This window comes from Mauremys reevesii, linkage group 4 (genome assembly GCF_016161935.1).
Source record: "Mauremys reevesii isolate NIE-2019 linkage group 4, ASM1616193v1, whole genome shotgun sequence".
NCBI lineage: Eukaryota > Metazoa > Chordata > Testudines > Geoemydidae > Mauremys > Mauremys reevesii.
In genome coordinates this window covers 42,577,636-42,594,724 of record NC_052626.1, presented here as the reverse complement: position 1 = coordinate 42,594,724, position 17,089 = coordinate 42,577,636, and the positions used below count along the sequence as shown (strand labels likewise).

The 17,089-nt window shown below is 45.9% G+C and overlaps 2 protein-coding genes across 13 annotated transcripts in view; one reads left to right on the top strand and one right to left on the bottom strand.

The window, feature by feature from the left end:
* Positions 1-9,202, bottom strand: part of AREL1 (apoptosis resistant E3 ubiquitin protein ligase 1) — a 26,490-nt gene extending 17,288 nt beyond the window's left edge. For 3 of the 10 annotated variants that reach the window (XM_039535072.1, XM_039535082.1, XM_039535080.1), the window contains exons 1-3: positions 9,074-9,149; positions 7,061-7,148; positions 989-1,255 (exon numbers count right to left, since the gene is read on the bottom strand). The gene's annotated coding sequence lies outside the window, so the exon portion shown is untranslated. The other 7 variants (XM_039535081.1, XM_039535079.1, XM_039535073.1 and 4 more) reach the window with 6 other exon arrangements.
* Positions 9,135-17,089, top strand: FCF1 (FCF1 rRNA-processing protein). 3 transcript variants are annotated; one of them, XM_039535085.1, is made up of 8 exons: positions 9,135-9,262; positions 9,548-9,615; positions 10,044-10,115; positions 11,093-11,241; positions 11,806-11,878; positions 14,278-14,365; positions 15,113-15,207; positions 16,677-17,089. In XM_039535085.1, exons 1-8 carry the CDS (start codon positions 9,260-9,262, stop codon positions 16,723-16,725), a joined length of 597 nt encoding a protein of 198 aa, XP_039391019.1. In that variant the 5' UTR covers positions 9,135-9,259; the 3' UTR covers positions 16,726-17,089. The 3 variants fall into 3 exon arrangements, with proteins under 3 accessions (XP_039391019.1, XP_039391021.1, XP_039391022.1); XM_039535087.1 differs by having other exon boundaries at positions 9,261-9,377; XM_039535088.1 differs by lacking the exon at positions 9,135-9,262 and adding an exon at positions 9,338-9,381.

Below are 17,089 nucleotides of genomic sequence, written 5' to 3'. Positions count from 1 at the left end.
ATCTCTTCCTCCCCCCACACACATTATATGCTTCAGTGGGAGCTGAGAAAAATCAGTCTTCTTCTTAAAGAGATCACTAATGCATGATACCAAAAAGGCTATGGAACACCCAATCAGCCCAGTTTACTGTAAAGAACAATTACACCACAGATTCCTGTTCTGAACCTGTGATATCTGCAATAAAGACAATGCAGTATGAGCTTCAGAGACTGTGTTGGGAGTGGCAAGTGGGCTTCGGGGACTAGGCAATAGGGCCACTCACCTTGGGGTCACCAATTCCAACACTAATGACTGACAGTAGTTCCTATCTGTCTGATGGCTCTGCAAAGTTTGTTTGCATGGATCTGAGTTCCATTCCCAGAGGTCATGTGGGCACATCACAAAACCACCACCATAGCTGCTAGCAACTAGCCCTCAGGTTGGCAGCCTCAGCAGAAAAACTACAGCATAAATGGATCATGGAGCATAAATCTCTTTCCCTCTGCTACTCCCTCACCCCCAAACAAGCCCTCTAGCATAGGGCTGAAATACATTTGGCCCTTCTGAGGCTGAACACAGGGGGACAATGGGATAGGGACGTGTACCTATATCTTCCTTCTCACTTCAGCAAAGTGGAAACACCATGCACTCTCAATTATTGCAAGGAGTTTGCCGGTGGCTCGGGGACCCTGAGGCTGTGACATCATGCAGCAGAGCAGGAACCACTGTGCTCCAGAAGCTAGTACTTAGCCCAACAGCCGGGGGTGAAAATAACAGTTTCACACACACTAGTGCATACAATGTAGCTTGCCAGCCATTAGGCAAGGAATTACAATGTGCATACAGCTAGTCTATGCATGAGGTGAAGTTACTTATTGGTTTCACAACAGCACCAGCAAAAGTCACCAACATGCAGAAAGCAAACGCGGCTGACATTTCCCTATCTGATGGCTACCACCTTCTAGCCCTGTGAATCCTCCCAACACTCCAGCCAATGGCAGTCACATACCTTTACAAAAGTGCCCATGTTCTAAAAGCCAACAGGGGGGCACTCATTCCTCCACATCCTTCCTCTTGGCGCCAGAGGTGGGGCAAGGGTCAGCAGGAAGGGACCAAGCAGTGGAGCATTGTGGAAAAAGAGGATCCTGGAACTCACATCTTAGATTCACAGCTGGAGGAAAGGGACTCGAGTACAGCACCTTATCCCCCAACTCTGGGAAGAGGATATCTGCACTCTCGCACTCTGCAGCCACCAGTTGCTTGCTAGCCTCCCTGCCTGGGAAGGGACAAGAAGAAGAAAAATCCGTTACACCTATCCATAGATGAAAAGGGCGCCCTAGAAGGGGATTAAAAAAAAACGTGACTCCATGTCATTGCTACAAGCATACCTGCTGTAAACCACCACCACCACAACGTGAGTGAAGTGCTAGGCTTCTCCATGTCCCAGTACTCTGAATGTAACCTGGTCTCATATCACTTTGCAGCCTAGATATGCAGGGTCATTCAGTCAACACCAACGCCCCTGAAACCCTGCAGGTCAAATATGGAACAAAACTTTGCCAGCCCAGATAGATTTCAACAGGCTGAGGGGTTCAGCAGGGCAGCCAGGTACCTGGCTCCCACCCGAGAGTAAATTTTATGGACTGAGCACCACTTGAGCCCCTCAGAGAAAGTGGGGTGGGGATAAAGCTAATAAAAGCATGATGTCCAGCAAAATATGACTGCACCAATCCCAGGTGAAGGTTATTCAGCTGCAGGGACATTTATAGACAATGGCCTATGTCTTACAAGGAATCTGAGCCCCAAAACAGATGGGGAAAATGTCTCTGCTGCTGCCACAATACAGGTATCCCAGATCTGAACAGCGGGTGGCCACACATGACAATTCATTTTAAGCACTGTCCACCCTGCTAAAACTCTGAGTTGCAAAGCAGCAAATATCTCAATCTGGAGACAAACCCCATAACAGATAGTATCTGTGTAACCCATAGAGCAGTGGTCCCCAAACTTTTCAGCTTCACTCTCCTCCTTACCCCATCTACACCTCCCCCCAAGAGCTGGGGCTGACAGTGGGGCTGTGGCTCCTGGTGGGGGGAGGGGATGCAGACAGGGGTAATAAGGGGACTGAGGCTGGGGGTGGGTCTGGGGCCCGGGGCCTCGGCCAGGGACAGGGACACAGCTTGGGGGGGAGGGGCTGAAGCTGGGGGCAACGCCAGGTGTGGGGCTGGGAGCCAGGGCTGCAGCTGAGGGCGGGGGCGAGCAGAGCTGTGAGCGGAGTGGGGCTGAGTGGTGCTCCCTCCCCGCCCCCTTGACACCCTCTGGGTGATGTGCCCCACAGTTTGGGGACTTCTGACACAGAGAATGGGAAATATCCCAGGGGGCCATGCACCTCCCTAGCTCAGACCTGTTCTTTCAGAATGCAGAGTGCAAGAAGGAGACCAGAATAAATTAAGAATGACAGCACACTACAGCAGTTCTCCCAAAACAGATCACACCAGCTAGCTGTCTGATAGTGGTGTTCTCCTTACCTTCCATGCTAAGATACCTGCTCCTCCTCACTCCCCACTTACCCATCCTCCACTTCAGGGTGCCTGCCACCTTTAACCCATCCCTTCCAAACCATCTATTTCAGGGTGCCTGCTGCCTCCCCACGACCTCTTACTCACAACTCCACAGTACAGAGCCTGCTGCCTTCAGGACACAAAGCTCTCCACCTACATATGCAAACAGATGAGCAAATCTGTACAGAGTTCTTTACATCACCCCAAACTTGTACTCCTTGATGCTCATTCATTTGGCCTCGATGCCTGGCTTCAAATTCTGCTCCAACTGTGCTAGTTTGTTACAAGGTTTTGCCCACCCACCATCATAAATGGTTTTGAAACCACAATTATAGTCTAGGAAGGAACACAGTGCTGGGCCTAGTTTCTAGAACTATTTCTAACACTGGTACCCAAAATGTTTTTAAACACAGTAAGACACTCCTGCCTCCACCTCTCTTCACATTTCTTCCTAGCATTCCATAAGTGCTCCCTTTGTATCTGGCTCGCCCTCCAAATAAGGATTGCACTGCAATCCTGGTCACTCAATTACAGACCTAAAAGTTGCAATTCTTCAACAAAAAAAACCTTCAAAAACAGACTCCAATGAGAAACTGCAGAACTGGAATTAATTTGCAAACTGGACACCATTAAATTAGGCTTGAATAAGGACTGGGAGTGGATGGGTCATTACACAAAGTAAAAACTATTTCCTCATGCTAATTTTCCCCCTACTGTTACTCACACCTTTTTGTCAACTGTTTGAAATGGGCCATCCTGATTATCACTACAAATGTTTTTTTCTCCTGCTGATAATAGCCCACCTTAACTGATTAGTCTCGTTAGGGTTGGTATGGCAACACCCATTTTTTCAAGTTCTCTGTATATATCTATTTTCCTACTGTATTTTCCACTGCATGCATCTGATGAAGTGGGCTTTAGCCCACAAAAGCTTATGCCCAAATAAATTTGTTAGTCTCTAAGGTGCCACAAGTACTCCTCGTAATTTCCACAGGGACTCTTATCACTGTGCAATTCTGAATTGTTTTTGAATCTCGAAGGAAATATTTCACCAACATCTACAGAACCAGCTCCCTTGCTCCACTTCAAAAGTTATCTTTCCTCCCTTGGTATCCTGCTGTTAAGTGAATTGTCTTGTTAGACTGACCTCACACTTGGTAAGGCAACTCTCATCCTTTCATGTATTTATACCTGCTCCTGTATTTTCCACTTCATGAATCTGATGAAGTGGTTTCTAGCCCACAAAAGCTTATGCCCAAATAATTGGTTAGTCTCTAAGGTGACACAAGGACTCCTTGTTGTTTTTGCTGATACAGACTAACACGGCTACCATTCTGAAACCAGTACAAAATTGGCATTCTGGGCCCATATGCACAAGCTACCCCAGTTTCAGCCCATAACTCCTTCCCTTCCCCAAGTCATGCTGAAAGTTACTCTCTGTTCTAAGTCTGGTACCTGAAACCTCCAGAATGATCAAGGAGCTTGATGCCAATATGAAAATGGGCCATTTGGTCTTGCTTACAGAATTTCAGAATTAATTCCCTGTGTCTGACAAGCTGTCTCCCTTAATCAGCCCAGCAAGTTCTTATTTCATTACCACTGCATGAAATGGTAGGCAAGGCACCAGGTCAGGTGGCCAGCAGAGACAAAAGGAGCTGCCACATTCACAGCCAGCTTCCCTCTAGCATGTACATTAGAACCGACCCCAAAGATACTTACTCAGCCAGGGTACTGTGGGGTAAGCTTCTTGCCATGGTTAACTAGTACCCAGATATGTAATTTATTCACAAGGGGAACAAGTTATTTTAAAAAAGCATCAAGCAGTGCCAAAAGCTACCAGCTAACAAGGTGCGGAACTAACCTTTTTGTGAAAGATACCAGTACAGAGTCAACCTCATTACTGGGCAGAGAAAATACCCAGCTGTCCTACAGGCCTTACGTGCTTGATCCAAGGAGACAGCACGTGATGGCCTCCTACCAACCGCAGGAAGAATTTGAATTTGGAAGACTTAATCCAGATTTGCCTCCCGAACTACCTGCAGAGCCAGGATGGAGTGCATGGCACCACAGAGAGAACTGCGGTGGAGACAGCAGAGTGTGCAGCAAAGCTCTGAAAGCTGAGTGTGCACAAGTGTAATTGCAGCAATAAGGGAAATACTAGCCAGCACTGGTACATTAATGTAACTGAAGTTGCAGAGCCATTAGAGGGCACACGTTATATAAAACTAGAGTGACCATATAGAAAGTTGTTGAGATGAGTTCCTGTCTGCATCCTGTAGAACTTGCCATACCAGTATTGCCCTGGCCTCTTCTTTTGTCATTCAGTGTTGTACGCATTCTAAACCAATATGCCCCTTTTGGGGGCAAAGCCAGACTTTAAGGCACCTGCTCCCCTACATGGTGTAAACTTTGCTTGTGCCAATCAGAAACGAACACAAACAGGTTTTGGGCCCCGTCCCCTATGACACTTCTATGATGTCATAGTGGGTACTTTATGGCCTGCCTGCCATGTGCAGGCAGGGAGAGGAGAAAGAAAAATGAATCCTGTGTATACCCGTGTATCCTGTGTATACCCGTGTATCCTGTGTATACCCGTAACCGAGCCTGATCACCTCGAAGCCTCTCTCTCAGCTCACGTGTTTCAAACAGAGCTTCTACGTTTGCTGGTCATTATGCGTTGGTTTGTATTTGTAAGTATCAATTATTACTAAATGCTGCATCTTTGTTTATAAATATTGTTAGTAGATATTTTAGTCATTGTGTGTTTTAAGTTTCATTAACTCTATTAGCTAATCATACACTGCTCCCTTACCCCTTGTAATTATCCCCAATAAAACTTTTAAATTGATTAAGTTGTGTGTGTGTGTGTGTGTGTGTCTGCAGTTTGCATCGTGACCCACACTCTCCTTGCATCCCTTACCAATATAGTCTGTTGCCACGTGCAGCCTGGTAAATAACAGGCCTGCATTTTCTTTCGCCCCTGCGAGTCCGTGGCAATCCACAAAAGTATGAAAAATCAGGACAGGGGTGGGGGCGTAAAAGGTGCCTATATAAGAAAAAGCCCCAAATATCAGGACTGTCTCTATAAAATAGGGGCATCTGGTCACCCTATTATAAAACAGACTTGGTGAGGCCCTAGAACACATCAGCTTTTCCTCCTTTTGATATTTTGTTGCTACACTGATAGATATTTATATTGGTTTCCTCTTCCCCCCCAAATTCCAGCAGCTTTCAGGAAAAATGGATTACGAATAATTTCTGCAGGAGAGTATTGCCACAAATTATAAAAACCAAGCTGAGAGAACACCTTGGCAACTTTGTAAACCAAACGTCTTATGTGGCATATCTAGCCATGTAGAAAAATACTCAATGACAATGATCAGTACTTCTCAGATCATGCACAAGAAAATGATTCTCCTTAGAGTGAGACTATCCAGTTTTTCTCACTTAAATCAAATGTGTGCAAGGGTATCAGTGCAACTGCACATATGCACTTAATTTTAAAATATGCTGAAAGTCAGAAGAGTCAGCTCAAGTGCAATGGGCAGGTTCCAATATCAAGCAGCAAGGACAGAAAACCACATTGATGGCCAAGATCAACACAAACAGATCTGTCACTCTCTCTCCAGGATTGGACCATGCCATCGGTCCAATTTTAAACAAAGTCCAGGTGAAATGCTGGCTTGCAAAAAAGAAAAACACACACGAGAGATCCCAGTTCAATACCAAAAATCTAAGATTCCCCATTTTTTCTATTCCAAGTAGATTTTAAATCAATGTCAGTACACATGTGCTCCTCACCTCCTCCACAGATACAGCAGGTCAGCTTTCTTCATTCACTGCATAACACAAAATTCACTTTCCAAGTAAAAATAAGCCTCAGCCACTGCTCATAGGGAACAGCCACTCATCACCGCTGCTCACCCCTCCAGCTCTTCTCAAAGCAGGGTCACTCAGACCATCTAAGCAGCACAAGCAAAGCACTAGAGAATGCATCTCTTCATCCAACAATTAGTTTTGTTAAAATTGCTCATATGTTGACCTCTCTCAACTACCTCTCCCCCCGTTTCCTTACCAAGCCCAATATCCTTCCAGTCTTCGATTTTCTTCCACACCACTAGCCCTCAATTTCAGAAAGTACTTTGGGAGGAAGTGGCTCAGCTGTAATTCAGCCTGTGCTGATGCTTATCTTCATCATGCTTCATGATCAAATCAGGTAGAACCAGGTTGCATCTGAAAGGCACCATTAGCTCCGCCTCCAAGCTCACAGCAATCCCAGGATGTGCATGAAGAAGAGACACCACAGCAAGGCTTAACTCCTTGTTCCTTTCACAAGGTATCAGGGACATAGGCCACAAACTGGCTCATAGCAGTAAGAGGTTTCAGAAAAGACCTATGGCCAGAAAAGGGAATGTGCCAACCCACTAGCCATCACTCTCTGCAGGCAGGCCCAGTGAAGTTCCATGCAGTTGTTATGACCTCAGGCAATGGCCACTATCAGGAAGTATGGTTGATAATACCTTTCTCTTATATGAGGGACTGGACCAGCCAGAGTCAGGGTCCTGCAGAACCAACACTAAACGAGTTCTTCAGACCCTGGAGCTTCACCTGCAAGAGACAGCCAAGCAAAACAGGTCCATATGAGAAGGGATATATAACTACTCTCCATTTTGTAATGAAGTGGGAGGAAAGAGAAAGGGAGAACGGAAATGGGAGTGTGCTTCCCTTTCAAAACCACTAGCAAATTTTGATAGAGATTGCAAGCTATGGAATACCCCTACACACACACACACACTCTTAGAGTCTTGTTAAAAGTATTTGATAACATAATCCAAACCATTTTACTCTAGAGAAGTGAAATACCGGGCCCATCTGTATCTGCAACTTTCACTGAAGAGGACAAAACCACAACAGAAACCTTACAAGTTCTGCAAATAAATATTATGCATCCATAGGAACAGACAGCTGCAGGACAGAACTAGAGATACCTTTTGCTAATCAACACACAATAAGGACAAGTTCTGGGTAACACCTCCACCAAGGCCACAAAATTTTTGCCCACCACAAAGCACTAGAGAAGAAAAAACAGAAACCTGACAATGACTGCAGGTACAGCAGCACAGCCAAACTTCAACAAAAGATCTAACCTCCAGAACAATTAAATAATCAATTTTACCTAAGCCGAAATAATAATGTAAATCACTTTTTAAAAAAACGTTACAGTATAGCAATCACTAAGGACAGATACAAACTACAACAACCAACTAGACAAGTGAAGATAACCAAACAGAACCTTCTCACTGACAAATACTTCACCACTATGAGGTGAGCAAAATGCATAGACTTCTTCAAATGTAAAATCAGAGACCACAGAAGGGAAACCAGAAGCGAGAAGTAATAAGTAAGGCTAAGCTTTTGTCATGTTTATTTTTAGTAAAAGTCACAGACAGGTCACGGGCAATAGACAAAAATTCATGGAAGCCTTGACCTGTCTATGACTTTTTCTGCTGCAGGTCCATGCCTTCCCCTGCCACCATGGTGGCTGGGAGCTGCAGGGTTTCCCCTCTGCCCACGGCAGCTGGAAGCTGCAGGGTGCCCATATTTCCCAAAGAGAAAACAGGACACCCCCAGCCGCTCAGCCAAGGTGTCCCCCTCCCCTGCGCGAGGCTGTCACTTGTTGCTGGAACCCTGTGAGGGCCCCACAGGCTGCCAGCTCCAGTCCCACAGCCTCTGGGGCTGAAACAGAGAATGTCACTGAGGTCGCTAGATGATTCCTTGACTTCAATGACATAAACGTAGCCTTAGTAATTAGGAACCAAAGAAACACAAAGGAACAACCAAGTTTCCCATGTAATACAGAATAGATCCAAGTTATTTCCTGCTCCACTGTAGACGCACTTCCTCGAATGATCAGAAATGACTTCTAATCCAAGGACGGAGGGGAGTCTCTGTGCATAATGCTAGACACCCCACCCTCTAGGAGCCCGCAAACCCGCTAGGGAGTCAGGAACAAACACTAAACGGAAATAGACAGGGGACCAAGCCCCCGCCACGCTGGGAAACCCCATCCTGGGCAGAGGCTTAACGTACTGGGGAATCAGACTGCAACTATACTGGGTAGATACTTGCTGTATCCCCATCCCTCAGCGGGTGCAGGGCTCCATGTCCTCGCACTTCGGCACCCGCTGTCAAGCCCACCATGCCGCTCTGGCCGGACTCCCCTGCCCCCCGTACCGGGGCTCCCCGGGAGCGAGGCCCTCGGGCTGTGACTCTCTTCCCTGCCCGCTGCCACGGCTCTGTAACCGGGCGCTGCCTCTCCAGGCGCGCGCAGAACCCCACCCCCTCCGCGGGTCGCTGCGTCTCGCAGGCCCCAGGCCCGCCTAAGCCGCCCTGACTCGAGGCCCGGAGCTGGTCTCCCCCCGCACAGGCGGGTCGGTCGGGGGAGGTTCCCAAGGACAAGGCCCCTCCCCCGCAGGGGGTCCCCGGGACGCGGGCTCAGCCCCTGGCTCACAGGCCTGAAGAGAGACAGTTACCAGCAGCGGTTCCGGGTCTAGGACCTGGTCGTGCGCGCGGCCAGCGCGGGCTCCCGCTGCCCCCGCCTCCGAGCCGGTGGCCGGAAGTGATAGCTCGTCACGGGCAGGTCAGCGGTGACGAGCGAGGCGCGCGCCGGAAGTGGTGGTTGGGGCGTGGGGCCGAGGGGGAGCCGGACGAGGAGCAGGATGGTGAGGAGCGGCCGGCGGCGGCGCTCTGCTCCCGAGCACGCGGGTGGGAGTTGTGGGCTTTGGCTGCCTCCGCGTGGCGGTGGCCCGCCCTGGTTTCCCGAGTCTCAGGGTTTCTGTACGTGAGCGGCGGGTGGGGGGCGCTGCAGCAGGGGGTGGTATGTGGGGAGGCCGCACTGCCGGGGGGCCGCTGGGGGTAGGGGAGAGGGTTTGGGGAGCGAATGCCGCGGAGGCAGGTTTGGGGGGTGTCTGTTTTTCCTCCTCGTCTCTAACAATGTTTCCTTCCAGGGGAAACAAAAGAAAGCGAGGAAATACGCCACCGTGAAACGCATGATCAGCCTCCGAGACCAGCGCATGTGAGCCTCCCAGCGATGGGGTGTAGGGGTCAGGGACCAATTCATAGTACTGGAGTCCTAGCTACAGAGAAACTTAGGTTCCCCCAGTCAGTCTCTGAAGGCCAATGCAGGAGTCTAGGTTGACTGTTCTCCAGTGTCTTGTCCCATTTTTTAGGATCCCCAGCGCTTGCTTTCACTTCCTGCTTTAGAAGATGTTTTCCCACTTTTATCCATTTCACTGTCAAGGGGTCTTCCTGGGAGCTAACCTAAATTTTCATAATTTCAGCCCAAACTTCCTAGTTTTACTCTGTTGTATCATTCTTAGCTGTTCCTTTTTCCCCTTGGTTTTTACACCATTAAGACATTTTTCTAGTATTATATCCATTGTTGCCCCCCCATACTGACATACTTGTGAGTGTGTTAACATAATTTATTTTTTGTTGCTTTAGCAAACAGACGGAGCGTGCAAAATCCAATGTGAAAAAGAAGGATGATCCCAGTGCAATCAAGGAAAGAGAGGTGTAAGTACCAAAGGAACTGCACTCTGCCTTACATCTGGGAGAGTGGAGATGCCCTCTGCCTTGCCTTGCACTTGGGGGCGTAGAGGAGATGCAGCTCTGGGCAGCTGCAGGAATATTTTCCCTGTCTCTTTCACTTATCGGGAAGCAGAGCAGTCTATGGGAGCAGAGGGAAACCTTCCCATAGTTGGGACCCTCCTTCCAGATGGGGTTGGGGTATCCTCTCGCACTGAGGTTACCTCTCCGGGGGAGGGAACTCCAGTTACTAGGAAAAGGCAGGTGTTAGTAATAGCTGGGTTTGTGATGACCGGGAGAACCTAGTTCTTTTAATACAAGAACTAGGGGGTCACCAAATGAAATTAATAGGCAGCAGGTTTAAAATAAATAAAAGGAAGTTCTTCTTTACGCAGCGCCCAGTCGACTTGTGAAACTCCTTACCTGAGGAGGTTGTGAAGACTAGGACTATAACAGCATTTAAAAGAGAACTGTATAAATTCATGGAGGTTAAGTCCATTAAAGGCTATTAGCCACGATGGGTAAGGAATGGTGTCCCTAGACTCTGTCTGTTTGTCAGAGTGTGGAGATGGATGGCAGGAGAGAGATCACTTGATCATTACCTGTTAGGTTCACTCCCTCTGGGGCACCTGGCATTGGCCACTGTCAGACAGGATACTGGGCTCGATGGACCTTTGGTCTGAGCCAGTACGGCCGTTCTTATGTTCTAAAGATTGTAGGAACTTGCTCCCCCTGGGCCCGAATTTCTTGATGTGTATACTGAGGGAAGTGGGGATTGGACTCTCAGAAGGAAGAGAGGTGGAGGTGGGCTGCTTGATAATTGCCACCGTCTTTCTCTCCAGGCATTATCTCAGACCTGCTCCTGATTGGGCATGTTTCCTAGTAGATCTGTCCAGGTCAGAGGATTTGATGCATAGGTGGTGTCAGTTTAAAGTAACTGATTTGAATTGTTTCTTTCCTGACAGCCCTCAGCACCCTTCCTGTTTGTTCTTCCAGTATAACACACAGTTGGGCCCACCCTATTATATTCTGGTTGATACAAACTTCATCAACTTCTCCATTAAAGCCAAGCTGGACCTGGTGCAGTCAATGATGGACTGTCTCTATGCCAAGTGTGAGTGTCTGTTCCTGTTAGAGTTTAGGTGCCCTGGTGTGGTGAGGTCTGCTCTTGCCTGCAACAATCCTTCACTCTGCCACAAACACTTTGCAGGCCACATAGCACTAACTTAAGATAACAAAAGACTAGTTAAAAGGATTTATACTGCTGGCTGAGTACAGTGGCCAAGTGAGCTTAATATTGAACAGTGGGCCTGGGATTCTTGATCTGCATTAACCATAGAACTCTTTGCAATTAAAAATCAGATGAGTCTTAAATACTAATCTTGACAAAATAAAAAAAATTAAAAACAACAATTTTAAACCCCAGATTCATCCAAAAGATCAACAAACTTAACAAGAGATGGCCAGCTAGCTGCTCGGTTGCTTTGCATTTCATCCTTCCCCTCCCCCTCCATGATTTTTTTGTGTGTTTAATTAAACTGTAAGCAATTCAGGGTAGAGATGTTGATAGTTTATCTTTGTATTTTCTGTAGAGCACATTGTCATAGCTAAGGTACTGTAAGGTAAGAACTAATACACTTTTGGCACTATAGAGGTAATAAATATTTTGTTCATGCAGGTATCCCCTGTATCACAGATTGCGTGATGGCTGAAATTGAGAAGCTAGGGCAGAAGTACCGTGTGGCACTAAGGTAGGTGCAGGACACTCAGCTCTGTTCCTTAGTCCATCTGTCTACTTGGCTGCTTCAGACACTTCACTGATTAGATTAAGTGGTATACACAATCACAACCATTATGGTTGAATTTTAAATGGCACTGGGAAGTAGAAAGTTCTGTTCTGTTCTGAAAGCTTGGGCTAGGATGGAAAGTCTTGCAAGAGCTTATCTTCTTGGCCTATCAATTCCTGCACAATGTAAGCTTTTATTTAAAAACTGTCTAGTCATTATGGTGCAAGTCATAGCTCCAGTTTATCTACAGTCATTGTGAGCAAGACTGGCCAAAACACCCAGCAAAGACATTAACATAGATCATTCACAAAAGGCCTGCCACAATGGAGGCAGCAATCCAGTCTGAATGAAATTGGAGGAATCCACCATGAGAAAAACATTTGACCTTGTATGCATCAATTTGTCCATCATCCTGGACAGTTCTGCTGCTCAAGATCACATGGATATTCTGGAGGAGGATGATAAAACCTCCTTTACCACAATTGCAAGCCATATTTTTTAAAAAATCTTTATCCAAATCAGCCATGTTTATAATGAGATCTCTGCCACTGGCGTTCTATTCTTCCATTGTGCTTGTTCTTTCTGCCGTGGGTAACCTGTGGAGAAGAGAGTATTTAGGAGTCCTTACACTGAGGACAAAAGTTGTTTATAAAGTCATGTGAGATCACCCATAGCAGTCTTGCAGGCTGCACTGTGTTCTTCAACTTGATCCCTTTTAATATCAGGAGGTGATACAAAGAAACTGGTCTTCATCCTGACAGGAGAAAAGAGGACTTTGGCCTCAGCCTGCACCAGCTGGATCCTTGATGTTCCAACTGTAACTCTGAATTCCCCGACTTATGTCAATTTTAAATGATCATGCTCACTTTTCATACTTACGTAAATTTGTGGTATTTGCTAGCATGATCATTGAGAAACTTCTACAGAGTGATATGTTTCCAGAGCTTTGTACATCAGCACAGCAAAGAAGAAATGTTTGTGACTTTCCATTACAACATCCATACTGCACAAGATTTTGAAAACATTCCAGTTCTTATAACTAACTAATATTTCTTCCACCATATCAAAAGCACCTGTCAGCATTAAGGTCTGGGTCTGGAACAAGTTTTGAAAAAGAAATCTTTACAGAATTCACTCAATCTCCAAATCTCTTATCTTGTGACACGCATTTTTTTATACTTTAAATTGCAGCAGACTTCCAAAAGAACATTTCTCTGCAGCTGAGAATAAGTAGGAGAGAAACCTCTGTCCAAAGGAGGAGGGGTGGCTTTTTTGTTTTTTGGGTTTTTTTGTTTTTGTTTTCAAGATTAGTTCATGTTTTCAAGGATTTATTATCTGCGTTCCATCTCAGTCCTACAGCAGCATTATAATATGAACTGGTAATCCTGGAGTCAGAGTACTGGCCTGCAATTAGATTCATAGTTCCATTGTCTATAGAACATTAGTCCAAGTCCAATAACTAATTTTCCTCTGCTTTGTCAATCAGCCATAGTTATTCACTTCCATTCTTGATCTATTGTATAGTATTGCAGTGCAGCGAGTAAAGAGCTGCAGTGTTCCACCCCCCAAGAGGGCTCTGTTTTAGTGGAGTTGGAAGTTATTTCTGCATATAGCTTGTAAAGCACTTTGAGATAAGGTGTTAAAGGGAAATATGATCCTTGCCCTGATATCTACATAGACAATCAAGTCAAGCACGTTAGTCTAAATGTCTTAATCATTCAGTAGCTGAAGGAAGGGCATTATGCAAGTCCATGATAGAACCAGGCAGCACTTGCCATGGATGCAACCTGAAAATATGCGGCCTACATCTTCTAACTGACCACAGTGGTAAAAGGGGGAGTCACAAAGACCCCAGTTATAGTCACTAGCAGCACATCTAAATTGATTTGAGCTTTACCCAAAGATGGCTTGGAAGGTCAAAACCAGGAGGCTGGACTGTTGTTTCTGTCACAAGAAGGCATTGGCTATGTTTGAGGCTTGTTCTTGCCACCTGGACATGATATTGAGGTTCTGTAGGGGAATTGTCCAAGGAAATGACATTTCTAATTACTGTTTTCTGTTTTGCATAGAACCCTGGTCTTGATTGTGGTCTCTGGGTGCTACTGCAATAAATACTAAGTAATACATAAACGATAATTAGCCACAATATTTGTTAATCCAACTTGTGCTTTTTTGACCTTCCTTGCTCCTCATTTGAATTTGGCCTGAAGAGTTTTTAACCCCCTGGTCTGTGGTCTTGAGATTTGGAAATTGCCCAGAATAGAGGAGGGGCTGTTCCTACTTCCTCACCCTGGAATTGTCTGAAGATGCCTCTGTATAGGTCCTCAGTACTCTTCCTAATGACATCTTTTATGACCTCACAGGATAGCCAAAGACCCGCGATTTGAACGCCTGCCTTGCACACACAAAGGGACCTATGCAGATGACTGCTTGGTGCAGAGGGTCACTCAGGTACCTCCCATTCCAAGGGTTCCTTTTCTGCACTGTTGGCATGAAAACTTGCTGAACTCCCATAGGCACTAATGACCTATAAAATCTGAGATCTGCTGAGAAACTGTGGGAGCCAGTCAAAGTTCCTCTAGTCCAGTATCCAAGCTCCAATGTATCCAATATTAATTACTTGCTTCAAAGGAAGATATAACATCCCCATTATGCACCTCATTGTGCAATTCTATCTGAAGGAATACGTATGGGATGGGAAATTCCTTCCTGAATACTCCAGGTGGCAGGCCAGTCGCTTTAGTAGCAATAAAGATGACAATACCAATCTCCTGGATAGTGGGTTTTTTCAGTAGGTCTCAAAGCATTTTACAAAGGAAGTCAGTATCACTGTCCCCATTTTACAGATGGGGAAACTAAAGGACAGAGAGGCAAAGGGACTTGCCCAAGGTCACCCAGCAGCCTAGGCAGAACCAGGAATAGAATCCAGGTATTTGAGTTCCAGTCCAGCACTCTATCCACTAGGCAACACTGCCTCCCTCCTGTAAGTCACCTGGACACTATGATGAACAGAAGAGCACAGCTAATCTGTAGTAGGGCTCTGTAGGAATAAGAGTAGCATCTTATCCTAGTAATGTCCAATTCTTTTAGAATTGGTGCCCCACAGTGTTATGACTAAGTGAACAAAAGCATTTGTTTGGCCTTCTCTCCACTGGGCTGGGTCATTGTTAGAGTCTGACATGCCTCCATTTCTTGCAGCATAAGTGTTACATAGTGGCCACGGTGGACAGAGACCTTAAGCGGAGAATCCGGAAGATTCCTGGAGTCCCTATCATGTATATTTCCAACCACAGGTGGGAGACCTCTCTAGCAGGACACAACACTGACTTTGACAGAATTGCTGTCTGTTAGCAGTTTATTCCCAAACATGTTTGGTCTTTCTGTCTATCTTGGGGTGTTCTATAGTGCCTGTAACTGTAGTGTCTGAGTCTTTATAAACGGAAGTGGTATGGCCGCTTATGTGAAGAAAAGACCATGCACTGTTGTAACAGGAGTACCTGTTTGGAATGCCATTTCCATTATAAACAATTTCATTCAGTTGCTCATAATTTGGAAAAATAATTTTCTTGGTCAGTTTTCATTGTCTGATCTCAGCCGAGAAGTGGTTTGTTTATTTTTAATTCTGAAGTATCAGCAAAATGCACTCAGAAGTTTCTTGAGGAGTAGGGTTTTTTCACGTCCCAGTCACAAATTTAGTGTACACAAATGGCTAACCTAGTTTCTTATGTAAAAGAAGACAACTTTGAAAGAAATCCATTTAGTGACTTTGAAGTAGTGAATTTTTCCAAGCATGTGTTGTTTGGGACTGCTTGCTTAATCTAAAGTTACTTTAAACATTGCAGGAGCTGTAATCTGCTTTAACATAATCTAAATTTGCAAGGATTTGCAACAATCCCAGCCTTCCTAAAGTGTTTATAAGAACCTAAAGAAAGAGGCCTTTATTTACCTTTGTAGGGCACCTTCAATATTTTAATATCTCCTGCATGAAATACAACAGTTGTATCTTTCATACCAGCTGTTAACTAGAGGGGGGAGAGAAAACAAGGTATGGGCAGAGAAGAAGATGTTTTCAGGTGGGACTTGAAATGGGGGTGAGGGAGGGAGAGGCTATTCCTGATGCTAAGGGAAGCAGAGAGAAAGCTTTTGTCCGAATAGTGGTGAGATTATGTGAAGAGAGGAGGAGTCTGGTGATGTGTGAGAGGGGAGTAGTATGTCAAGGTTGGCTGAGGCAGTCCACAGAGAGTCTTAATTGATCTATAACTGGAATGTAGCTTTGTATATTTCTCTCACAAAGTGTCTCCTGCTGTCATACTTTTGGGCCCTTGAATGCAGCTTGGGTGACTAATATAGCAGCTCTTTGAAGTGCTCTGCTCTCCATGCTGCTCTGTCACAGGGCTGAAAGGATTAAAGTTACTTATGTAAGAACTTGGTCTGAAGCTGTTTTCCTCCCATGGCAGTGATAAGTTTTCTGGGTTCCTTGTGCCTCAATAGATAGGTCTTGAGGAGCTTTGTAATGCTGGAACACTGGTGGGGACATCTCCAAGTCTCTTTGCAATTCCACTACTGCCAGTCTTTGCCCTCCCTGGGTATTCAAGCTGCAGGTCAAAATGCCATGAAGCTGCTTGTTGTGGGCCTGAATGCATTAGGCTCCTCTCCACATTTTGCTGCCTGCTGAAGGGGAAGATGGCAGGGCAGTTAATGGAGGAGACTGCTTTCCAAGCAGGATGTTCTATACTCACAATTTTGTCTTTGTTGCCTTCAGGTATAACATTGAGAGGATGCCAGATGATTATGGAGCCCCTCGATTCTAACTCCCGGCTACAGATGTTCCCATCACATATCACTACCAAGCGCCAGGATTCTAAACCAAGTTACAGTGCTTCTCTGTTTCTAACCCCGCCCCCCTCTTCCCTCCCTCTGCTGGGATTGCTCTCAGGGCTGCCGATGACACTGGACTGATTTCTTAGGCCTTGGCTTTGCAGCTTTGGTCTTCTAATGAAAAGCCATTTTGGATCTTTCTACCTTTATTCACCCTTGTTCTGCCTAAACCCATTGGTTAAATCAGCATGTGTGGGAGGGAGTACTAGGACCCAGGGAGTGCATCTGCCTAGCTTCCTCCTCATTCTGCAGGTGGGGTATTTAGAGAAAGTGCCAAGGAAGGATCCAGCAATGGAA